Source organism: Panthera tigris, chromosome A3 (genome assembly GCF_018350195.1).
Source record: "Panthera tigris isolate Pti1 chromosome A3, P.tigris_Pti1_mat1.1, whole genome shotgun sequence".
NCBI lineage: Eukaryota > Metazoa > Chordata > Mammalia > Carnivora > Felidae > Panthera > Panthera tigris.
In genome coordinates, this window is record NC_056662.1 from 104,445,953 (window position 1) to 104,471,793 (window position 25,841).

A 25,841-nucleotide genomic window follows, 5' to 3' on the forward strand; every position below is an offset into this window, starting at 1 on the left:
TTCCTGGGGTATACATATGTTAAACTTATCAAGTTGTACATTTATTGTTATTCATTTAAAAAAAAATTTTTTTTAACGTTTATTTATTTTTGAGGCAGAGAGAGACAGAGCATGAATGGGGGGAGGGTCAGAGAGAGAGGGAGACACAGAATCGGAAGCAGGCTCCAGGCTCCGAGCTGTCAGCACAGAGCCCGACGCGGGGCTCGAACTCGTGAACCACAAGATCATGACCCGAGCCGAAGTCGGACACTCAACTGACTGAGCCACCCAGGCGCCCCGTTACTTATTTTTTTAAAGTTTGTTTATTTATCTTGAGAGAGAGAGTGTGTGCAAGCAGGGGAGGAGCAAAGAGAGAAGGGGAGAGAGAGACTCCCAAGTGGACTCCATGCTGACACTATGGTTGTCAGTGGGGCTCAGTCTCACAAACATGAGATCAGGATCTGAGCTGAAATCAAGAGTTGGATGCTTAATCGACTGAGTCACATAGGCACCCCTCAAGTTGTATATTTTAAATATGTGTAGTTGAGGGGCGCCTAGCTGGCTCAATTAACTGTCCCACTCTTGATTTCAGCTCAGGTCATGATCCCAGGATTGTGGGATACAACCCTGCACTGGGCTCTGTGTTAAGCGTGGAGCCTGTTTAAGATTTTTCTCTCTCGGGGCGCCTGGGTGGCTTGGTCGGTTAAGCGTCCGACTTTGGCTCAGGTCATGATCTCACGGTCCATGAGTTCGAGCCCCGCATCGGGCTCTGTGTTGACAGCTCAGAGCCTGGAGCCTGTTTCGGATTCTGTGTCTCCCTCTCTATCTGCTCCTCCCCTGTTCATGCTCTGTGTCTCTCTGTCTCAAAAATAAATAAATGTTAAAAAAAATTAAAAAAAATTTTTTTTTTCTCTCTCTCTCTCTCCCTCTGCCCCTCTCCCTACTCATGCTCTCTCTTTAAAAAAAAAAAATATATATATGTATATAACATATACATGTACATGTATATATATATGTATATATATATATGTATATCTATAAGAATATATATAAGGATCATTTCACAGTGATAAAAAGGTACAAAAGACCTAAAAATTCTAATTATATATACCATCAATAATAGAATTTCAAAATACTAAGGCAAAAACTGACAGAATAAAGGGAGAAATAGACAAATCTGGTTGGAATGTAAATTTGAGAAAGTCTCCCAGAAAATAGAACAAAAAGACACAGAGAAATAAAACTGGAGAGACAAAAGAAAATCGGAAGACCAGTATAGGTCTAATGTCCAACATCTTGACCCTTTCTTCTGCTGACTTTACAGTTCCAGATACCTTAAATGTGGTCAGCCTTGTTTCCCCAGAACTCACTCTTGGCCTTGCTCCCCAGCTGCCCTGGAAAGGGGCTCCTTGTTGTCACTCAGTGAAGCTGCAGTTAGACTGTCATGGAAACAGTCTTCTCAGATTATCTTCTTCAGGCACCTCCGTTTAACAAAGTTGCCTTCAAGCTTGCTCCTCAGTTCTACATTAATTGCTTTTCATATTCATCTATATGTAAATAATTGTTGATAAAAATAAATATTTGGTTGAGGGAGAAAAATGCATAAATTATAACTCAGATGTTTTCTGAGCTTAAAGAGTACTCAGTCATCTGGAAGGGAAAACAGGAAACAGGAAAAGAAAATAATAAAGAGCAAGATTGGGAAGCTTAAAATGAACCCAGTGGGAGGTCTCCAAATCAACTGGACTGTGACAAATCCTTCCATTTCCATTGCCCTGGGCACCCCCCCCCCCCCCCGGCAGATTCAGAACACTCCTCACCTCCATCCTGGGACCCAAAGAGAATGCTCAGGAGGATACCTAAATCAGTTGATTTCAGGAGTTGATCTTTACTTCCTCGGGGTATCAAGATCTAATACTGATGTCCTAATGCCTTTCTCAGACATCTGTGTCTGCTCTTTTGATGGATGGGTCACACTTACTCTAAGGAAGAGTTGTTTCTCAGGGACCTAATCCCCTTCTTCTGCTGTCTCCCTCACTTTCCTTTCCCAAGCATCCACCTTTCCCCACAAAAAAACCAGGACTTAGCTCTCAAGTCAGGGGTTCCCTTTCTTTCTCAGAGATTCATCCTCTACATGTCACTGAGAATGGGAATACATTGGGACAGGTTGGTTAAAAAGGTTTCCTGTTGGGGCGCCTGGGTGGCTCAGTCGGTTAAGCGACTTCGGCTCAGGTCATGATCTCACGGTCCGTGAGTTCGAGCCCCACGTCGGGCTCTGTGCTGACAGCTCAGAGCCTGGAGGCTGCTTCTGATTCTGTGTCTCCCTCTCTCTCTGACCCTCCCCCATTCACGCTCTGTCTCTGTCTCAAAAATAAATAAACATTAAAAAAAAGAAATTAAAAAAAAAAAAGGTTTCCTGTAATGACCCTTGCAGGCAAACAGAGATTGACTGAGGAGGCCAGAGCTGCCCCTGAGAGCTGAGGACCCTTGAGTAACTACCATGGACTTCTGCCACTCTTCTAAGATCTCCATATTGCTGAGAGGGTGTCAAGAATAGACCTCCGACAGGCTCACACACTAGTATTTCCCTCAGGAATAGGATAAAAGTATTCTCTGGAAGAAACTGATATTAGTAAACTCAGGAATGGTCCCAGGGGTGGCCGATTTGACATCCTTCCGGAATATTCCAAAACACCAAGTTGTTAATTACTCATGCCTAATGTACTTGGGTCTTTCTCTACAATGCCACCCTATGGCATCCACTCCCCTCAGATAATGCTTCTATGTCCCGAAACTCTCTAGATATATTAGGTACTCTGCTATAATTACTTGACATTCAATAAACCCTGGGGCCATAATGATCCATTGGAAAATACTGAAAAAAAAATTCAAAGTCACTTTTATCTATTAAACCAGGTTGTAACATTACATCCTGAGACAAGGAGATCAGAGGCAAATCCAGGGGCACTTGATGTTCTTCCATAAACACTATTTTGGAAGATAAAAAAAAAACATGAAGTCTCTTGAAATGATATAAAAATGTTGACATAAGGCGGCCTGGGCCCAAGTGTGCCTAGGAATGCCATCAGCTGTTGCTGGAAGTCTATTTTTGTTGGGATTTGTGAAGACAGCAGAAGCATTCCCAGAGCGCTCTCACTGCTCTCACTGGTACAGTGGACCTCCCACCCCCCATTTCCCGGAGTTGGGATGCAAACAGCTGGAGCTGTTGAATCACTGAGTCAGAAACAAGTCGTCCAAAGGACAGTCTTCACACCCTAGATCATAATATTGTACTTAGAGGCATCCACATTGGATACCCTCTTCATAGGGGACTTAGAGAAATGATATTACTCAATGTGGAAAACAAATAAGGAAAAAAACCTGGATCTGCACTGTATTCACAGACCCCAGGGGAAATAAGCCAGAAGAGAGCAGATTAAAAAGGAGTTTATTGTACCATTCATCAATTTCCTTGGCTCAGATGCCCTGACTCTGTCCCACTGATAACTCACCTCTCTCCTGAGCCTGTTGGCTTTGGTATACCCGACACACTGAATCCGGCTTCAGTAGTACCCCTGGGACAAAAGCTGTATCATCTCAGAAAAAGATGACAAGAGCACACCTCCAATTGATGTCCCCTCGGTCATATCACTACAAAACAGAAGTTGTTCTCTAGGGTCCCCATTTGATAAAGACAGAGACATAGCAGCCAGACGCCTGTCCCTGTGCAGCAGAATAAAAGATCTGCTCCCTGGGGTGGGGAGGGCCAGGGCATCTTCTTAGGGGTCAGGAGAGAGGGGTCAGCCCCTCTCTCTCCTCTCTGGAGTGTTTTCTGACTCAGCCCTCATTCTGAAAAAGATTCCACTGTCTCAGGATGGTGATATTCCATCCCCTCTGCTGTAGGGTCTCTAACTGCAGGAGCCTACACGAGGCTAAATGAGCCCTCTTTATCAATCTGATTTCCTGTCTTTAATACTCCTTTAAATAGCTTAATCAAAGGCAATTTCTCTTTATAGATACTGGGCCCTTCTAATGTGCAAATATACTTTGGAACACACCCATTTACTTCCAAGCAAACCCATGAGTCATTTTTTGGAAATCCTATGTTTATGTCAGAAATAAATGTAAATAAATGTGTTGACACTTTATTTATATACAATCCACATATGACTACAAAAACTTTGGTTGATATCTTAACAATTTTCAAAATAGCTCTTCTAAAAAGGGTGGGGGGATAGAATCTGAGCACTTAATGAATACCTACCATGAGTCAGAGTCAATGCTGGGTGTACCCTATAATTTAATTTAAACACATTTCACCTTTAGGTGATTCTGTGAATTTTCTCTTGTTTCTTTTTTTCTCCCCTCTCTCTGACACTAATATAGTTCTTATGCCCTACATTTCAGAAAATGTAGGGGATATGTTACGGGCAGAAAAGCCTCACAGAGGCAGGAGATGGAGGGATAGCTTTGATCAGACAATCATGGCTTATACCTCACAGTCTAAGTACAGAAAAACACCTACTATGTTCCTCTCTATATTCACAAACACACACCCATCTCCAACATGGAAAAAACATAAACATCTCCCAGGTATTTGTTGCACTGAGCACACAAATCCTGGTCCTTATACACCAAGTGGAAACAACCCCAGATTGGAGTTTAAATCTCATCTCTGCTACTTGTTAGCAGTGTGGCTTTAGTGAAATCCCTCAACCTCTTTGAGCCTGGGGTTTTTCATTATTAAAATGCATGTTATAACAACTATCTCATAAAGAGTTTGGAAGATCAGGGGCGCCTGGGTGGCTCAACTGGTTAAGCATCTGATTTCGGCTCAGGTCATGATCTAACGGTTCGTGAGTTCGAGCCCCGTGCCTGGCTCTGTGCTGACAGCTCAGAGCCTGGAGTCTGCTTCAGATTCTGTGTCTCCCTCTGTCTGCCCCTCCGCCGCTTGCACTCTGTCTCTCACATTGTCTCAAAAATAAATAAACGTTAAAAAATAATCTTTAAAAAAAAAAGAGTTTGGCAGATCAAGTGGTATAAGGTAGACGCAATATCTTTAATCATTATCACAACCCCATTAAGGCAAATGAAATTTGTACTTTACAGAGGAGAAAACAGGTTTCAAGAATCTGAATGACTCACCCAAGGCCACACAGGAAGTAATCAGAGAAGTGAGCAGTTAATCCTAGATGGTTCCAAACACTTAGAGGTACGTTTTCCCCTGTGGCACAGAGAAATCCCATCTGCCCTGTTGCCCTCTCTTTTGGGCTCTCACACATGGAAAGGCTTTTTCCAGTAATTGCTCTTCTCTCCCCACTGATCTCAGGGCTTTCTCTACTCACAGCTACGTGGAATTAACCAAGTCAGCCAAATGTGGTAGGTACTTGGCTCGCTGGCAATAAAAAGGTCACCAAAGCACCTGCAAGTCAGCAAAGGAGATAGGATTTGGAAAGCATGTGATGGCAGGCGGCACATTACTGGCCCACTGCCTGACGGGAAAGACTGGAGTATAGCGGACAGTGGTAAGGAGCTGTGTAAGTCTATGTTTTGAAATTTCATTCTTCCTGCCATTACTGACCCCAAATAATGAGGCTTCTTACGTATGCAGATTCTGTTTTCACCCTTGGAGTTTAAGTTCCAGTGGGGGAGTCACAGAGGGCTGGGTGTGGCCTGGTGCCAAGGGTTAAGCTTAACAGAAGACACAGAGGTCTGATTTCCAACCATCGGTGCCTTTAAGAGGCCAGGGCCAGATGAAAGACAGTGACTTTCAGGAAGATGATAAGAAGCTGCCCATCATTTAAAAAATTTTTGTTTAACATTTATTCATTTTTGAGAGACAGAGAGAGACAGAGCACAAGCAGGGGTGAGGCAGAGAGAGAGGGAGACATAGAATCTGAAGCAGGCTCTAGGCTCTGAGCTGTCAGCACAGAGCCCAACAATCATGGCCTGAGCTGAATTTGGACGCTTAACTAAGCCACCCAGGCACACCCCCACCTTTTTTTTTTTTTTTTTTTTAATGTCAGGTAAAATCCTTCCTACCAGCAGGAATCCAGAGCCTCTTTATCCATCATCATGAACTTCCAGCTGAAGGTGGAGGGTGAATAAAGAGAGGCAAGCCCCTGAGAAGGGGACAGGAAGCCCTAACACTGAGATATCTGGATATTTCAGTACAGTCAGGTTTTGTTTCCAGTTAAATTAGTTCTGTCCATCAACATCCTGTTTGGTGTGCTCATCTGTCTGGCATGCTGGTAATTAAGTAGCAATGCTAACAGATTTTATTATTGGATCACGGGGCGAGGCTTTTCCATGAGTTTGTATCCATCAATTCCAGTAAGTGATGGTATTGACTATCTCATGAAAACTCACTATTGACCTAATTTTTTTTTCCCCTAGTACTTTGAGTTCACTTTGGAAGCTCAGGTTAGTCTGGATCCTATGTCCCAAGGAAATAAGAAATAGACCCTTTATCCCAAGGAAAAGCTTCACTGGGAGTACAAAAATGGGGACATTTTCGGGGCGCCTGGGTGGCTTGGTCGGTTAAGCGTCCGACTTCGGCTCAGGTCATGATCTCACGGTCCATGAGTTCGAGCCCCGCATCGGGCTCTGGGCTCATGGCTCAGAGCCTGGAGCTTGCTTCCGATTCTGTGTCTCCCTCTCTCTCTGCCCCTCCCCCGTTCATGCTGTGTCTCGCTGTCTCAAAAAAAAATAAACGTTAAAAAAAAAAATTAAAAAAAATAAAAAAATAAATGGGGACATTTTCTACAATGTGTGTTTCCCTTACACTTGTCTCTCAGCTCCACACCCATCCATTTAAATTCAGCTTAGCGACGCTGGGCCTGGGACTCTGCAAATACTTCTCCTTCGCCATCTGGCTCCCTGATACACCAGTAGGGGGTGCTAGAGGGAGGCTGTAAGGCTGGCAGCCACAGAAGGCGCTTGCCGGGTCCTGCTCCCTCCTCACCCCCACCCCCCCCCCCCCAACCCCGCCCCGCCCCATAGCAGGTGCAGTTTGCTCCGTTCCCAGCTTTGCTTCACGCTGCCGGAACCAGCCTCATCACACTTGAGAGATGCCAGCACCCGCAGAGCAGCGCCTTTCCTCGGGCCTCCTCGAGCCTCTAGCATGTGATAACCGCAACTGCTTGCTTTTGCTCTCCCAGCCCTAGGGATGGCGGCTGCTTCCTGTGCCCCTCACCATGTTCCGTCACCTATTCTGTCCTCCAAGACCTGCAATATTGACTTCTTACGTTGAGTTAGCGAGAACGACTTCTGCGTTTTCTACTTTGCTGACAAATATTTGAGAGCCACAACTTCTTTTATAGCCGTGGTTAAGAGCAAACTCTGAAATCAGCCACACCTGAATAGGAATCCCAATCCATTTATGCAGTGCCTGGTAACTTTGGACAATTTAAAAAAAAAAATTTTTTTTTAATGTTTATTTATTTTTGAGACAGAGAGAGACAGAACATGAACGGGAGAGGGTCAGAGAGAGAGGGAGACACAGAATCTGAAGCAGGCTCCAGGCTCTGAGCTGTCAGCACAGAGCCCGACGCGGGGCTCGAACTCATGGACCGTGAGATCATGACCTGAGCCGAAGTCGGACGCCCAACCGACTGAGCCACCCAGGCGCCCCTGGAAAATTTAATTTACCTCTCTCTAGGTCTCATTTTTCTCAGTCACTTTCGTTTATTCAATCAACATTGATTAAACACCTACTAAGTTCCAGGCACTGTGCTAGGCAGTAGAAATACAATGTTATGCAAAACAGTTAAATGCCCTGACCCCGTAGAACCTTCTGTCACGTGAATCAAATGAGATAACACAGGTAAGGCACATGTCATCCAGCCTTCCTCTCCATACCATGCCGGGAGAGCAAAGACAAAAGGGTATGGAAGGATAAAGGTGTCTCAACAGCTAGGTCTTTCCAGAAAATGAGATGAGTGTCTTTCCCTAAAGAAGGTTGAAGGTCTCCGAAAACATAACACCAGGGATTCATTGTACGTCCTGTCCATTCCTCCTGCTCGGAGGGGAGAAGCAATGACCTTGCAGCAGCAATCTTCCGAAGGAAATGGGGCAAACAGGCGTAGAGAGGGAACACTATGAGGTGGCATTTTTTAGAAATTCTAAAGATATAGGTAGCTGTGATACAAGGAAAGAGCAACGTGAATTGCAATGCGGGGCTAGGACTGGGGCCCAGTGTGAGTGTGACCATTGGGCCCAAGTGGAAAAAGAGAGTAGAGAGCTGTTATTCCAACTGTAGTCACTACAAGAGTCTTCTTACCAGAAAGTGTAGATGTACATGCATGTGTATGTATCAAATGAACTGGAACTTAATTTCTGCTTTCAATACACCTAGAGAGGCCAGAGAGGTCGTGAGGTGGAAAAGAAAGATCCCTGATTCCATGTAAGCCTGAATCCAAAAGCCCCAGGCTGTGGGCAAGCAAAAGCTGGAAAGAAATCCAATCTCCACATTTGGACACAACCCGTCCTTAGTCTTCTGCTATCCAGATACCAGGCGTATTGTGGCAAAAATGGCCAATGTCCTTGTTAGCGAAGAAGTATCCTGCAAGACTACTGTGTAGCTAAGTTCTTGAAAGTCATATCTATAACATATTGATATCCTATAAATGCAAACTAAACTCTTCACCCTCAATTTTTTATCCATTTTGACATCACTGTGACCACGGAAAGTCATACTGAAGGAAAACAACCACGGGAAACGATTACTAGAAGGTCTATTCCACATCCCTGCTCTAGGGCCTCATTATAAATAATTTACTGTCATTGAAGGAATTTAGAAGCCCTGAAGACATGAAAAGCCTGGAGAGAGTTTTACTCGTAAATAAATACCAACATTTCAACAATCAAGACAGCTTCAAATTCCAGGACTGTTGAAATGAACAGTATATACTGCCTGCATGATTTATTATGCTTGTGCTGATGGTCCAAATGGGGAGGATAATTCAATTCCACCTGAAGAGTCATTATAGGGCCAAGCCCCAAGAGAAGTACTTTGGATAAGAGGTGATATTTCTCAGCTTTTCCATTTCGAACAAATTATTATTTCTGTATTTGAGACATCACCCAGGCAATCTCCTTCATGACTTGTAGCACTCTTGAGCAATTAAAAAAAATTTTATAAGGTGAAAGAAGTAGGGGACAAATGCCAAATGCAAAATGATCCGCAGAATGCTGAAGAACCCTCCCCCCAGAGAGCACGGCTGCCTCAGACATAAGGTGAAATCGTCCCTTCTGCTCAAGGAAAACATAAATGAGCAGTGAGTATGCATCCCAGCAAGAACATTATCGCCTAGCAGAGGCAACCTGATAAATACAGACTTCCTCTCCAAACGAGTCTCCTCACAGGGAATGTGAGGAAAGGGCCCCTTCTGAGGTGAATATCACTTGGTAAAATGTCCTCACTGTGGCACGCAGCAGCCTTCCCTCTTCTCCCCTTACCACACATTCAGTTCAATTAGAGGGTAGAAGAACCTGTTTGCTACACGTCTTGCATTTGTCACGGGACATGCTGAGAGCCGACAAGGGCAGAGAGGCCCTGGCCTATCAGACCAGCGCTCCCCAGGATTCCTGGGCTTACATACCATCCAGGCCATTGTGATGACTGTAGTTCCTTTTCCCCAAAATGCTCAGAGACGTGTGATTTGGGGTGGTTAGCATCCGCTTGGTAGTGGGGGTTTGCAGGCTTGGTGTAGATCGAATGACATTAGGTTTCTTCGAAGGATGGATCTCTGGCAGGGGGAGAAAAGGTTTCTCAACTCAGAGCATGGTATTAAAAATCTCTGTGTGCACTTACAGTGCCTAATAGGCACACATCTTACTTCTTAATGAGCTGAGAGTCAGTTCCTTATGAGCTAGCCTGTTTTCCCAAGGACCTCCATAATGATTCAGCTTCAAGTGCTGTTACCATGGCTTTCCTTATCAAAAGTGAGCTGCCTCTTCCTCTGCTAGCTGGAGCTCTGAGCTTCATGTTGGGAGTGCAAGCAACAACGACAACAACAAAAACCACCAACAAAAAGCCACTGCCACTTCAGAAGGTCACTGAAACACAGATTTACTAAGGGAATAAGGCAGCCAACTCTTCAAGGTTTTAGAAATGTAAACATTATCTGGAGAAGTAGCCTGACAGAGAAAACTAACTCTGCTCCATCAAAACAAAAACATAGCATGCAGCATGTCTGGGGTGTGAGAGATTTCTGAAAAACAAGATTCCTCATCTGGCTCTGCAACCAGGGTTTAGGACCAGGGTTAATCACGTCCAGTCCAGAACATGTGGATACAGCTGAAACCTGACACCAAACTCCAAATTCTACAGTCAAGACGTAGTGGAAGAAAAGCTTTGATGGAGGATATATCACACAACGATAACGTGCATGTGGCATACTGTGTTTACATCAAGTATGTTGTTGTCGGCCACATAGCCCAGAATTACTTGCGTATTTCGGATAAAGCAGGCGGACAGAAATTGCAGCCTATAGGAACTGGATTTGAGGATCTCAGTCTGTTACTGATATGGACCACCTCTTGTCCAAAGCTAAACCTGCTTACTGATCCTGAGTCACCAGGTGTGCACAAGCCACCCTGTCTTCCCAGGGGAGGGCCAGGATATCAGCCTCATTTCCTGAAACTCAGGAAAAACGGTTAGGATTGTTACAAGTACTTTATCTTGGTCTGGTCAAAACTCTACACTCGCCCAAATTCAGGAACAGATCAAGGGCTAACCAAAATGGAGTGCTGATTTTTTTTCACCGTGGCATTGAAGGCTTGCCAACCTTTTCATTACAACCTCCACACTACACTCCTTCCAGACCAGACAACTTGCCTTTGGACTCACTGAACCCTTTATTTATGAAGTTCCCTTGGCCTCAGAAAGGAAAAAAAAATATTTTTTTCCTATTGTTCTACCTATTTAAATACTACTTTATCATTCGAGGCTGAGATCAAATACTGCTTTCTCCACGTAGGCTGCCGGAACTCTCATCATCAGAAGTCACTCCTCCTTCTTCTAACTGTCCAATGAATATTGCCTGTAATTCCTTTATAGGAGCTAATCATTTGCTTAATTGTCCTTACCTGTGTGCTTTCCCTACTAAACTAAGATTTTGGAGGGCAGAGTCTTACTCATCTTGGTGTTCCCCCAAATCAATTAGCATAGTGTCTTGTACGTAGTAAAAACTCAGAAATACGTTAGGTAGGGATGTGTTTCAGCTGGTAAGAAGAGGACAGCTTTGGGCTTATGTAGTAGGCACAAAGACCAGTTTGCCCATAGGAGGAACACACAATTACCCGTGGAAAAACTAATATGCAATGTTAGCTGCATATTAGAAACATGCAAATATTAGAAATAATTCTGTTTCTTATGATCAGAGACTTTTCCTTGCATGGTGGGAGAAGGGGCTTCTAGGCTTACGTCCTGCAAGGGAATACAGACAGCAACCTTCAAGGACTTGATCACCATGACTAGGTCCTGCCTATGATAACCAGGTGATATTTTCGGGGGCTATCAAAGCAACTCTTTAGGCCCTGAGAAATAAAACAAGAAATAAGGTGACCAAGTAAAATCAAAGAGGGAGCTGTGAGCTTCTGACTTTTGGATGTGCTGATGAGGACGAGATAATATACCAAGTTCAAGGCTACACTTTGAATTTTAAAGGCGTGTCTAGAGTCTGAACACTTCATAACCGTGTATCTTTCTGACAGAGCAATAAGGTTCAATGCAACTCTGAGTACCTCTTTCACTTTTACTGAGAAAATAAAAAAAGCAAGAATATTAGAAGCACAAAAACATGCCATTATAGCTCCTACGTATACCAGGAACCATTTTAGGAACTATTATTTTGTAAATTACCTTAACACTTGCAAAAAACAAAAAGAGGGTGACTGCCTACTGATTTTTACAAATACTATTCTTAATTGTGCTATTTCAACATGTATATGGAACCATCACCTTTGGCAACTTCCAAGTTAAATAAGATGATAAAAACCAGAAAGCAATACAAATGTTTCCCTTTCAAAGTAACTTTAATTGGTACATTAAAGCCATAAATATTTTTTAAAGGTGGGTTAAAACCACTTTTATCTCATTAAAAAAAAAATAAGCCAAGTGGAAGGATTTAAATCAAAACATTAAGAATATTCATCCTCTAAAAATTTAGTGATTCTTATTTTCCTCTTTTTGCTTTATCTGTATTTATATCCATAAATATACATTACATTTTTATTTAATGGTTTTTTGGGGGAAACAGTAAACATATCCATAAATGTGTGCATATGCTGTGTGTATATGTTTTGGTAATACAAAGAAAAGTTTCTAAAACAAAATAAATTGACTATATATAGGAAAGTATCCAATTTCAGCTACTTGAAAGGCTTGGATTTAGTTTAAGTGCGTCAATTTAGAGTAGCCAAATACTTAGAAGGTACCGAAATTGTTGTTTGAAATTTTCCCTCTGTTAGAAAATACCCACCTAAGTACCCAATGATACATGCCAAAGGTTTCCTAGTGCTTTTGCTTTTCAGTGGGCTTCCAGATAGTTCGGCATGTCTGTCTGCATCTGAGGAGAGAAGGAAACACGGAGACAACCAATGAGGCTGATTTCGCTACCTATACTATACACACTGCAGAAAAAAAAAAAAAGGTTCAAGTGGACGACGATGCAAAATATCCACCAGATTCCTGCATAGTTTCCTTTGGGTTTGAGAAAACTGTTTCTAGTTCTGGTTCCCAATTACTGAATGAAGGATTTACCTGGAGAACACTCACTTTAAAGCCTCACAGGAGTATAGCTAACACACATCTTACCCATGTGCTTTGTTTCTGTGTGGGCCTATCGGCAAAATAGTAAAAATATGCTTCCTTTCTAGCCATGGCATTGCTTCGATACAGTAGAAAAACTTCTGGGCAGTATGATGTGAAATCAGTCCTCATGTAAGATGAATCTGGCATAGAAAACAAAAACGACAGCTGACAGAGGCAACACACTTGGCCATCCTTGACCTATGGGAGTGAGGCTCTGCTGAGAAGTCTTCATCTCTCTTGATTAAACTCAAGTCCATTAGATAAGAGCCTCACACGGGTAAAAGTGGGTCACTGGCTTTATTGCTGGTTTTCTTATCCTTCATATCCTACTGTGATGTCACTAGTGCTGAGATTCAAAAGGTTCCCTGTATGTAGACAGAGTATGTCATCCATTAGTCAGAACATTACAATACTGAGAATGGATATTAGCATTCATAAAAGTTCACATCACGTTCCTCATACCCTACCAGAAGACATTTCTGACAGAGAAAAATAAAGCATACAACACAAACACTCTCTGTGTTGTAATTAGCTGTCATTAGGGTGGCAGAGTAGATGTGGAACATGACTGCTCTCACACCAAAGAGTTAAGTTACGAAAATACAATTTGAAGGGACCAAAAAAAAAAAAAAAAAAGGTATTGAAATGTTTTTTAAATTTGCAGGTATTGTCATAAAGCTTAACAAGGTAGTTTTAGCAGATATTATTTTGCTACGTTTATGCTTTTTCCCCATCTTCAAATACTTGACAAAAATGTTCTGTAGGTTTTCTGTGGCTGAGACCACATTTTTAGGCGTACCTACAGGAAATTGCTTTTGACATCCATAGGAATATTCTGCACTATTAGTGTTAAAATGTGCAATTCAATCTGGAGTCTCAAATCATTTAAAATTAAAAATTAACTTTTTCATAAGCTCTAGCCCTCTCACCCAGGAAACTACAATTTTTTTTTAATGTTTTTTATTTATTTTTGATAGAGCATGAACAGGGGAAGGAGAGAGAGAGAAGGGGACAGAGGATCTGAAGTGGGCTCCATCCCGACAGCAGAGAGTCCAATGCAGGGCTTGAACTCAAGAACTGTGAGATCATGACCTGGGCCAAAGCTGGACACTTAACTGACTGAGCTACACAGGTGCCCCACCAAGGAAACTATTTTAACTATTAAACAGAAAGAGGTGGGAAAATAGTATTAAAAAAAAACCCATTTATAATAAACAAAGCACATATTGCAGACAGCCTCAAGTAATAGGAATCTGAATATGTATCCCAAGCACTGGCTAGTTATTATACAACCGTGGATAACTATAAATGATCCAATTTCTTTTCTGGCTCAGTGGATTCCCTTTGGAAGGAAAATTATTAAGATATGAACATTTTCACCTGTTGTTGAACAGTAGTGAAAATATAAGAAGAAATTCTAAGCATATTTTGGAAGAGTAATCTAAATAAACATTAAAAAGCAGCATGGGGGTTGCCTGGGTGGCTCAGTCGGTTAAGCATTGGACTCTTGATTTTGGCTCAGGTCATGGTCTCATGGTTCATAGGATCAAGCTTTATTTCAGGCTTTGTGCTGAGTGTGGAGCCTGGTTAAGAATCTCTCCTCCTCTCTCTCTCTCTGCCCCTCCCCCCTCCCCCAAATAAATAAACATTAAAAAAAAAAAGGTAGCACAAACCCTGCAGGGACCAAATACCTGCCAAATCACTAGTATTTAATACTAAGTAATTCCTTCGTAATATTGCTAATTCATGCAAATTTCAAGTTAGACTTGGGATGAGGACAAGAGAAAATTTTATTTTTTTTATTAAGGAAAGAAAGCTTGAATGAATCAGCCTGGTACTTCCTCTGTGTTTTGGACAAAGGCAATCGTTGTATTACCAGTAATATGACTAACTTCACACTTTGTTCCCGTGGATAAGGCCCAAAGGAAAACTGCCAATGTGGCTGCAGCTTCTGGACTCCCAAAGGACTATCACCTTGACAAGAATCAACAGAATGGACAGCCTATCAAAGGGGTCACCAGCACAATACTAAAGATATTTCATTTGAAATTAAACTAATCTGCTTTTAATTTCTCATTAAATCAGTAGGATTAATGATGTGATGTGCCAAGTGACAATTTACAGAGCACCTGAGTGGGGGATCAAAGCTCTTTAGAAGGATCACTAATCGCCAGTATGTTTTAAAAGAAAGTAGTTGGTGGCAAGAATTCTCAGTCTCAACGATGAGGAAATCAGGATCAAAAGTGCTAAAACTAGCTAGTTACTGTTTGACGTCACAACTGCACGCATTCAGTGATACACTCTGAATATGCATGGGAAAAATACCTTCTGCCCCAAGGGAATGATCATAAACATAGGATTATCGGGTCCACACGTGAGTTGGTTAAACAGAATCTTGGTCTGCACTCAAGAGCAGGCCGGTGGTGCCACTTGTCAGTTGGTCCTGGCTCTCAAATTATTCACCTAACTCTACTGAAACACAGCATTCATTAGGATGCGTTAAAAGTGCATAGATAAAACAAGCTGCCTGAGAAATGCCCAAAGAACCCAGAAGGAATAAAAATTTGCCCAGAAAGAGGGAGAACATGGGCTCCTCACTCAAATCACTTGGTTGCACACAGGCACATTTCTTTGGCTTCCTAGAGTTGCATCTCCTTGAGGTAAACCTAGAAAAAACACTATTGCTTTTATTGCAACTCATGGTCATTTTTCTAAAATGTTTTGGAAATGTGTGTGTGTGTGTGTGTGTGTGTGATAGTTGGGGGAGGGAATAAAATAGAAAAACTACAAAAAGTACACACTGAATTAAACTTCACAAAAACATCTCACATGGGCTTCCAAGACTGCTGTCAAAATAAAACCACTCAGAATTTTCTTAAAGGAATTGCAAAAGCATTTCTATTTTTATGTATTTATAAGAAAGCTTCCTGCCCAGCGTGGAGCCCAACATGGGGCTTGAACTCATGACCCAGAGATTAAGACCTGAGCTGAGATCAAGAGTCTGACACCCAACCGAGCAACCTAGGCGACCCTGCAAAGGCATTTCTTTCCTTTTCTCTTCCTTCCTTCCTCCCTTCCTCCCTTCCTTCCTTCCTTTCCTTCCTTCCTTCTTTTCTTTCTTTCTCTTTCTTTTTTTTCTTTCTTTCTTTCTTTCTTTCTTTCTTTCTTTCTTTCTTTCTTTTCTTTCTTTCTTTTTCTTTCTTTCTCTCTCTCTCTCTCTCTTTCTTTCTTTTTTTTCTTTTTCTTTCTTTCCTTTCTTTTTCTTTCTTTCTTAATGTTTATTTATTTTTGAGACAGTGAGCAAGCAGGGAGAAGTGGAGAGAGAGGGAGAAAGAATTCCAAGCAGGCCTCGCACTGTCAGCGCAGAGTCCTACATGGGGTTCAAACCACAAACTGTGAGATCATGACCTGAGCTGAAATCAAGAGTCAGATGCTTAACCAAATGAGCCACCCAGGCATTTTGTAAAGAAGACGCAAAACCTAGGTGCCATTAAAAGAAATGATAAATTCAACTATGTTTAAAAAAAAAATCTGCTTGACAAATTCATCATAAACAAAGTCAAAGGCAAAATGGAGGAAAATATTTGCACCATTTATCACAGATCAAGAGCTAACTTCCTTAAAATATAAAAGTTCTCACAAGTCAGTAAGACTTCTAATAGAAAACAGGCCAGGGGCAAAAACAGTTGACAGAAAAGGAAATACAAATGGTTTTCAAATATATGCAAATATTTCTACCTCATTCAAAATGAGAAATGCAAACTAATATAACTTACGTGTCACCTGTCAACTAGTCAAGGGTTTCAAAGATGAATAACACTGATGACAAGGTTCTAGAGAAAGAGGCATTCTCTGCATATCGTGGGTAGGAGCTCAAATCATAGTTTTTCTAAAGGTTACTGGGTAGTGACTATTAAAATCTCAAAGGCATGTTCTTTGACCCAGATGTTCTACTTTTAGAGGTCCTGTAACCTACATGCACATTTCACACATTAGTATGAAATGCTATCTGCATAAGGATATTTGTTGCAACATTACATAACAGAAAATAAATGGAAATAACCTAAAAATCTGTTTAATAGAAAACTGGTTAAAATAAACATACAACAGATTATGTTTATTGAGTGTTGACCCTTGATTTTGGCTCAGGTCACAATCCCAGGGTCATGGGATCAAGTCCCGTGTAGGGCTCTGTGCTGAGCATGGAGCCTGCCTGAGATTCTCTCTCTACCCACCCCTCCCTTTTCCCCTCTCCCCTGCTTGCTGTAGCTAGTTTTCTTTTTTAATGTTTATTTATTTTTGAGATGGGGGAGTGGAGAGGCAGAGACAGAGGGAGACAGAGGATCTGAAATGGGCTCTGCGCTGACAGCAGAGAGCCCGATGTGGGGCTCAAACTCATGATGAACCGTGAGATCATGCCTTGAGCTGAAGCTGGATGCTTAACTGACTGAGCCATCCAGGAACCCCTCACGGTCTCTAAAAAATAAAATTAAAAATTAAAAAAAGCCAGGTGCAGAACAATGTGGACATTAACATCTGTAGTAAAACACAAAAAGAATACACCTCCTTAGACTGGTATAGATACACAGAATATCTCTGGATACTTTACATGCTATGACAACATTTACACTCTGAAGGTGGTAGAAACGGGAATGACAGTAAGATTTGTAACCACTTTTGTATCTTTAGAAAAATTTAAAGTGTCCATTCAGAAATAAATTTTTATTACAAATAAACTACCCCAAATACCAAAACTATTCTCTCCTAATACTGGAATTTGAAAATTCCACACAACTTTATATAAACTTTTGCTGAGAAATCCCTAGGGAAAAAACTCATAAAATATATATTAACAGCTTCTGAATACAGGCCCTTGGGATACTTCCAAAGTTGAATTAGCATCTTCAAACATACAAAAGTGGCTCCAGGTGTCTCTCGAGGAGCGTCATACTAGGGAATGATGGTCATTCAAGTCACAAACCAGTGAGTCACCCACGCAAGCTACCAAGGTGGCAGGTCAACTGCTTGGATCCGCTCCCCTTGGCACTTTAGCTTTATCTATGGAATGCTGCTCATAGAAACCTCAGTTTCTGAGGATCCCGAATCTCAAGCAGTAACCCTGTGCTCATCAGGTGTTGGGTGATTTTATAAATCTTTGATAAAATCATCGGGGAGCTCAGTGGTAACGTCTGATGGCAATAACAAAGGAGGAACACCATTATCATACTGTGGCTTTCTTACTGGGTGGGGTGGGGTGTCAAGGGGGAGAAGAGGCTGTCTGAAACTTGGCAACCCATGCTGTTGGTCTGCAAATCTTGTCAAGGACACAGTACTTCTCTTTCTGCAATGTTTTGGTTTTTGGTCTACCAGTCCATGTTTAATATTAATAGCACTATCTATGTGGTAGAACTGGCTGAGGCATTGTGTATTAACGTTAGTAATAAGTAATAGTAAATGTTAGTAAGTACTAAGTCATGGACTTATTATATATTTACATATAAAGGTGTATCATCGGGGCACCTGGGTGGCTCAGTTGGTTAAGTGTCCGACTTTGGCTCAGGTCATGATCTCGTGGCTCGTGAGTTTGAGCCCCAAGTTGCGCTCTGTGCTGAGAACTCAGAACCTGGAGTCTGCTTCGGATTCTGTCACTCTCTCTGCCCCTCCCCCCACTCACGTGGTCTCTCTCCCTCTCAAATATAAATATTAAAAAAAAAATTTTAAGTGTATTATTAAACAAATAGATATTTGGGGAATTTGGTTTTTTAAAAAAATCACCTTCTGGGGTGCCTGGATGGCTCAGTTGGTTGAGCATCCAATTTTGTTCATGATCTCATAGTTCATGAGTTCCGACCCCATATCAGGCTCTGCGATGATAGTGCGGAGCTTGCTTGGGATTCTCTCTCTGCCCCTCCCCTGCTTACTCTCTGTCTTTCAAAATAAATAAACTTAAAAAATAAAAATAAAAAATCACCCTCTCTCTATAGATCTCATATGTATATATTTTTAAACATGTTGATCATACTATATACTTAAGTTTTTAAAATTGTTTTTTAAAATAGGAAATGTACTCCCAGGGCTCAAAGGTGAAAACGTATAAAAGGATAAACAGGAGGAAGTCTCCTCTCCACACCTTTGCCTTAGCCTCCCAGTTTCCCTTCCCACAGATACTATTACTTCTTACATTTTCTCTGTGATACTTTATGGATATACAAAGATTCCCCTTTTTACTCTACCGTTTTAATAGTTTTCTTAATGAAAATAAAGGCCAGAGGGTGCTATTTTAATAATAAAAAACCCCCCAAAAAACAAACAAAAAAAAACCAAAAACATTTTCTCTAAAAGGATCAACTTGTTAAGCACCAAGTTACGATTATGATCTGCACCATCTGAGAATTTATCTCATTAGCTCTTCACTTCACTCTTATGCAGTCTGTCACCCCATGAACTCTGGCTAGGACACTGGCTGTGATGGGGTTGCCAAAGCCAGAAGCCATGGGAAGGGTCAGCTTGTACAATGCTTAGAACTCTCAAGTTCCCAAGGAAAACGATTTACCTTCGAAATATTATGAAGAATTATTCTAAAATGCATCAACGAGAGCTCTTGATCCATCAATATCTATAGAATTACAGACTTTCATCTGATCTGAAAGTACATCCATACTGCATCATACGGATTCTTAACTTTTTTTGAGGAGGGATGGGGGGGGTGGTCACCATTGCCCTTGAGAAACCAAGGAAAGCTTACTAAAAACATAAATACACCTATACATTCCCACTGGACCAAAGACATGGTTGCCTCCAGACATCAGGTTATTAACATCTCATTTTCTCTGTAACAAGCCAAGATCAAGGACCTGCTGAGGAGGTTTTAACAAGGTACATATAAGAAGGGAGAAGATGGTGTAAGAATCAATTAGACGCTAGAAGAGTTCATTAGTTGCCTGTCTGAAAAAAAAAAAAAATAGATGGCTGCTAATACTTTGTAATTTTAAATTTCAAGGTAAAACTATTCTGAAAATCTGATCCTATACGTAACTTGACCAATGAAGCAAAATACACAATAAAATATGCTCCTTGAATCTCATCACAAAATGACTCTGTTATTTTATTATTATTATAACTATATGTTTATAGAAATTAAAACACATGTAATTTAACCTTGGACCCCTCCCCCCAACTTTTTTTAGCAGCATGGCCTTTCAATTGAGAATACATAAAATGAGGTAACAGAAAAATACATTTCACTGAAGAATAATCAAAATAGAGGAAACCTGCAAATTTACTGGGAGACTAATGGAAGAGCCATGGGAAATAGAAGCTTCCTCAGCTGCCAATTTAGTTGATGATGAATTCTCTTCCATTCATTGGAACAAACAGGATTTTGGATCCTGGCCAATTTTAATGGAAGAATTTCATTCATTTCTTCTCATGTTTTATTATCCTGTTTAGTTAAGAAATTATATAAATGTGTTTTAAATCAGCTAAGCAGTTTAGATGAATGTAAGTATTTTCCAGTTTCTTAAGATGGGTAAGAAAGTGATAAGAGCATAAATCCATGAATTCAGAAATGCTAGCATGAAATTTCCTATCAGCCTAAGTTCCAAATATACATGAGTCTAATGTAGCTAAATTTCCCTCCATGGGACTCAAGAGAGTACTACCATTTTCCACTCTCTTTACACAGCACTTTTCTTCTCCTTGTAAAGCTTTTACCTGTAAGTTGTAAAGCCTTTCAACCATTCTGCTGAAAATCACCTTTAGGAACAAAAAATGATTTTCAATCATCACTCCTTAAATGGATATCCTCTTTAAATCAAAATGAACATCTCATAATAAATTTCTTTTCTCACAAAGAAAAAGCATCTACTCGATGTTTATAAGATTTCCTCTCTGTTAAGCCAGACAAGTTTTCTCATCCTTCAGGGGAAGAAGTTGCATGGTCTAACATGTCCGCCAGGCATGTGACTAAATGTAGCAAGGCTAGAATCAGAGCCTAACACACAAATTATGGACACATTTTAGGGGCACATGGTAATAACAGAACCACCCACAATTCACTGATATATATATAAAACCTTTGTTCTAAGCAAAAAAATGAAACATAAGCAAGACTGAACATGTTGGAAATGAGAGTAACAGTCATGGAAATGTTACACGGTAATATATGTATGATTATGAAATGGAAACCAAATTGGACAAATAGAAAGAATGCTCAGCCACAAATATGGTCACTAGCCTATAAAAACTAAATACAAATGTTCAGAAAATGCACCCACAGACACTCAAGTTCATTTACAATTTGTTAAATCTTCAAAGAATTGTGGTGTTTGTAATGCAGCTTTGTGAATTTCCATAATACTGTAGAACTGTAAAAGGTTCGTGGGAAAATGAGAGGTTTACAAAGACAGGCAATTTCTAATTAGTGTAAATTGGCAACTTTTATTCAAACCTAACGAAGCCAGGTAAGACCGGACTGCATGTCTCAACCCTGGAGTTGCGCTGTGACGCCATCCTTAGGGATTACGTGGCGACACTACCTTATGGGTGAAAGCGTCTCTTCAGTAAGGGTTCTTAGGCACTTCCATCACAAAACCTCACTGGGCAAGGGCACCTCCCACCAATTCTCTGCCGGGCACTATTCTCTCTGCAGAGGGACTGCAAGAGATTTCAGGGTCTCCTTTTCAGGTTGGCATGATACAAATGGCAGCAGACAAAAACAATGTTAAAAAAATAAACCAAATAAAAGGCTGTACACAAGAACTTATGTTTATTGCAAACAAACAAACAAACGAACAAAAAAAAAAAAAAACAAAAAAGAGAGATAGAGAAGGAGAGAAAATGGTCAGAAGCACGACACATAAGGTTAAGAATTTAAAAGCATCTTACATTCTGCCCTAATGGCAGCATAATTAATAGGAACAAACGGCCGTCTTGCTGCCTGCCGCAGCCGAAGGGTATTTTTGCAGACCTGACGAGCAAATTTTGTGAAATATGTAGTGTGAAGGAAGAAAGCTTGGCGGGTCTTCACTGCAGACTTGGGGCTCCCAGTGTTTCGAACTGGCATCCCCTGCATGGCCTGGCGAGACACATGACTCCTGACACGAGGGTCCTGCAAAATCAGACACCAATAGACATGTGAAAACCAGAATGCTATTTACATCAGGCTCAAAAGAAAAGGCAATTTTAAATTTTTCCACTGAACTTAATACTGTACCCCCACAGGAGAGAATTTAAAAGTATGCACTTTTGGGAAGAGGGTCGGGGAGGTGGGAGGGTGTGTGATCGTATTTTTGTTTTTTAAGTTTTTATTTTAAACACACAGTGTTACATTAGTTTCAGGTGTACAACAGAGTGATTCCACACTTCCATACATCACCCTGTGTTCATCACAAATGCACTCTTTCCAGTATTTCTGTCTTTAAATGGACCTTAACAATCCAAAATCACATTCGCAACAGTAAAAAGTTGCCAAAGGTGTTTTTAAATTATCTTATTTTTTTAATAGTGAAGGAGTCCTGAAATCCTGTTAGCCCTTAAAGAGAAGTCTCTCTCTGAAAGACATAGGTCTATAGACATAGACATTGCCTGATATCTGCAACCTACAAGAATTTTACCAAAATTGTATTTCAACTCAAGATTGAGTCCATACCACTTTCTCGTCCCTCTATGATAGCCCAGGGCAGAAAAAAGGTTCAATTTGTATTTATTACTTTATGTAGTAAGGCATAGTTTCAACAGTATTCAAAGGTTGCAAACTGTTTTCAAAAAAGCACTTAAAACATTAAATTTGCAAGCTTTCTACTTATGCTAACACCTCCCACACACATTGTTCTTTTGTCTGAGTAATCACACAAGACCAATATTTTGAATACCTGAAAAAATCTGATATGTCCCTGCCTCTCTCTCCACGCCCGCCTTAAATCTTGTGGTGCTATGTTTAGTTATAAAAAACAGCTTTGTTTGTTTTTAAGTGATCCTATACTGTATTTCTGTTTCCAAGGAGTGACCTAGCCATTGAAATGACATTTCTCAACATAAAAGACTATTGCTCATATACCTCTGTAGTTGGGCTGGGAGATAACTTCTCTTCTTCTGACTGGGTGGGCATTTTCAGGCCTCCGTATTTTTTCCAATAGAGCCAACAGGTTGCACACAATCTACACTGCATATTAGGTGGGCCCCAAGAATACCACTGATGAGACTGTGTAGCTAAAGATAGAGGAAAAATAGAAAAAACAAAGAATGCTATATAATTTGTAACATTAATACACCTACCATCAAATATTTTAAAAAATATTCCAAAGCCATATTTAGCTTACAATGTTATTTTTCTTTCCCCAGTCCACCCAAACATAAAAGTCTAATACACACATGTAGTTTTCAAGATTCAGAATTCATTAAACCTTTTATTTCTATATATATGAGTGTCTGTGGCTCCTGTTAAAAGAGGCTATTAGATGAAGTATCCTATATAATATGCTGTGCTATCACTGAGGGAGTTTTGTTGATTAAAAATACTCTCTACTGTGTACATTTCTGGAAATAAGTTACCAGAAAGATCATTATTATTAGATTAATGTTTAAAGTCTAAATCTAGGTTTCCAAATTGATGGTTCAGAAACTACCTCAGAGTTTAAGGTGGTCAGAGGGGCCCCAGTGATTAGGGCAGGAATCTGTCAGAAATGGGTATGGGGGGCAACTGGGTGGCTCAGTTGGTTAAGGTCCAACTCTTGATTTTGGCTCAGGTCATGGTCTCACAGTTCATGAGATGGAGCTCACAGCATGGAGCCTACTTGGGATTATCTCTCTCCCTTCTCTCTCTCTCTCTCTGAAACTTAAAAAAAGAATGAAATAGGTATCTGTTTTCCATTTCATTATTTTAATCAATGAGCAAAATAATTATTTTAATATTTCTCCCTTTCAAAACAGAATACCTTTCAAAACTGTAAGTCCAGATCAAGTGAGCACAGCAGCCAAGATCACAGAATGCTTAAGACCTAATAACTCGGCTGATTTATCACTTAGCTAAACACCGCAAGCCTGTGTCGGTTTTGTTATGCAGTTTGAATTACTGCCACATGACATTTAAAGTATTCTATTCTCACAATGGATGAGAAGTTTAAGACAGAAAACACTGACACTGAAACATTAAGTTAATGAGGTACATAAAAATTATTATAATTCTGTAGGTTTGCCTTGGAATACTCTTCCTCTTGCAAGTCACCTTCATCAGGTCAAAATGTTCAAATAGCATATCAAGGTGTCAAATAACACTTCACAAGTCAATATCAAAAAGATAAGGGGCACCTGGGTGGCTTGGTCGGTTAAGCGTCCGACTTCGGCTCAGGTCATGATCTCACGGTCCGTGAGTTCGAGCCCCGCGTTGGGCTCTGTGCTGACAGCTCAGAGCCTGGAGCCTGTTTCAGATTCTGTGTCTCCCTCTCTCTCTGCCCCTCCCCTGTTCATGCTCTGTCTCTCTCTGTCTCAAAAATAAATAAATGTTAAAAAAATTAAAAAAAAAAAAAGATAAAATATACTGACCATTATAATCAAACTGCTTCTTAGTTGTTGTTTTTTAAAAATTTTTATTTCAGAGAGAGAGAGAGAGTGCAAGTGGGGGAGAGGGAAGGAGGGGAGAAAGAGAGAGGGAGAGAGGAGGAAGAGGAGAGAGACAGAGAGAGAGAGAGAATATCTCAAGCAGGCTCTACACTCAGCACAGAGCCTGACATGAGGCTTGATCCCATGATCCTAGAATCATGACCTGAGCCTAAAATCAAAAGTCAGACACTCAACCAAGCCACCAAAGGTGCCCCAAAGTCCTTCTCAGTTTATTGAGAATAATACTGTATACATATCACGTGTTATTTCTGGTGGACTCCTTGCAGATAGCAGGACCTTCCCTTTTATAATTTAAAACATTTAAGTCAAATAAGTTGATTTTTATTAACACGAATTTTAAGAATCCTAAATATTAGGCATGGACCTATTTTGGATTCTGAATATGAAATTTCACTCATATTTAAAGATACATTTTTACTCATGCCATGTCATTTTAATGTTTATCAACAAACATCTTTCCCCTTGCATAATTAACTCAAATTAAAAAGCGACAAAAAGAAAACACCATATAAAGATAAATTTTACATGTATAAGATACATTTTATGATAAATATTACTTAAGGAGTCTATAAAATATTAGAAAATAAAAATTGCTTATTTGTCATACACGCATAAAAATGACAGAATAATTATTTTAAGGGATATGTGAGACTACATGAGTCTAAAAGGGGTAAGACAGATTAGGGGTGCCTCGGTGGCTCAGTCGGTTGAGCGGCTGACTTCAGCTCAGGTCATGATCTTGTGGTTCACAAGTTCAAGCCCTGCGTCGGGCTCTGTGCTGACAGCTCAGAGCCTGGAGCCTGCTTCAGATTCTGTATGTCCGTCTCTCTCTCTCTCTCTGCCCCTCCCCTGCTCATGCTCTGTCTCTCTCTTTGTCAAAAAAAAAAAAAAAAAAAAAAAAAAAGACAGATTAAGCCCCAATTTGTTTGTAGGATTTTTATTTTCATTTAAATATACATAAACTTCAATATCTAAGAGTTTCCAATTCAAAGGCATCCATGATGCAACACATAGAAAATTTTGACCAGAAGAATCTAATATTCCCAAAACAATTCCCTTTTGTGCTTCCGTGGTACCGAGAAATGGTTAGGCATGTACCATTTCTATGAAGTTGGCAATTTGACTCACACTTTCCTTGGTTTCAGGTAAGATAATTATATGACCTAGTTTTAAAAGTCTTTTCTAGACTTTGAAATCTTAAAAAATAAATAAATAGAAGTATTTTTCTAATGCTGAAGCTTGGCGTAGAGTATGGAGCAGAGGCACAAGTGTTCTTCATTCCTACGTCCTGAGGGCAGTAAGCTATGTTTATCCTTCCAAAGAGCTGCTGAGAGACAAAAACTGGGCACCGAGTAGCCTTTCAATAAAATTAGTTTCTTTCCCTTCCAGGCCACTTTGACTGTAAGGAAATATAGATTATAATGTC

At 40.6% G+C, this 25,841-nt stretch overlaps 1 protein-coding gene across 5 annotated transcripts in view; it reads right to left on the reverse strand.

Annotated features, from left to right (window-relative positions):
- Positions 1-25,841, reverse strand: part of MTA3 (metastasis associated 1 family member 3) — a 225,305-nt gene that overhangs the window by 10,743 nt on the left and 188,721 nt on the right. For all 5 annotated transcript variants that reach the window (XR_006215907.1, XM_042982073.1, XM_042982071.1 and 2 more), the window contains exons 13-16: positions 22,854-23,005; positions 21,683-21,905; positions 12,465-12,551; positions 9,582-9,728 (exon numbers count right to left, since the gene is read on the reverse strand). Coding sequence is in view for 4 of the 5 variants with exons in the window: in XM_042982073.1 (XP_042838007.1) it covers positions 9,582-9,728; positions 12,465-12,551; positions 21,683-21,905; positions 22,854-23,005 (609 nt within the window). In the remaining variant the exon portion in view is untranslated. The remainder of the gene's footprint in view (positions 1-9,581; positions 9,729-12,464; positions 12,552-21,682; positions 21,906-22,853; positions 23,006-25,841) is intronic.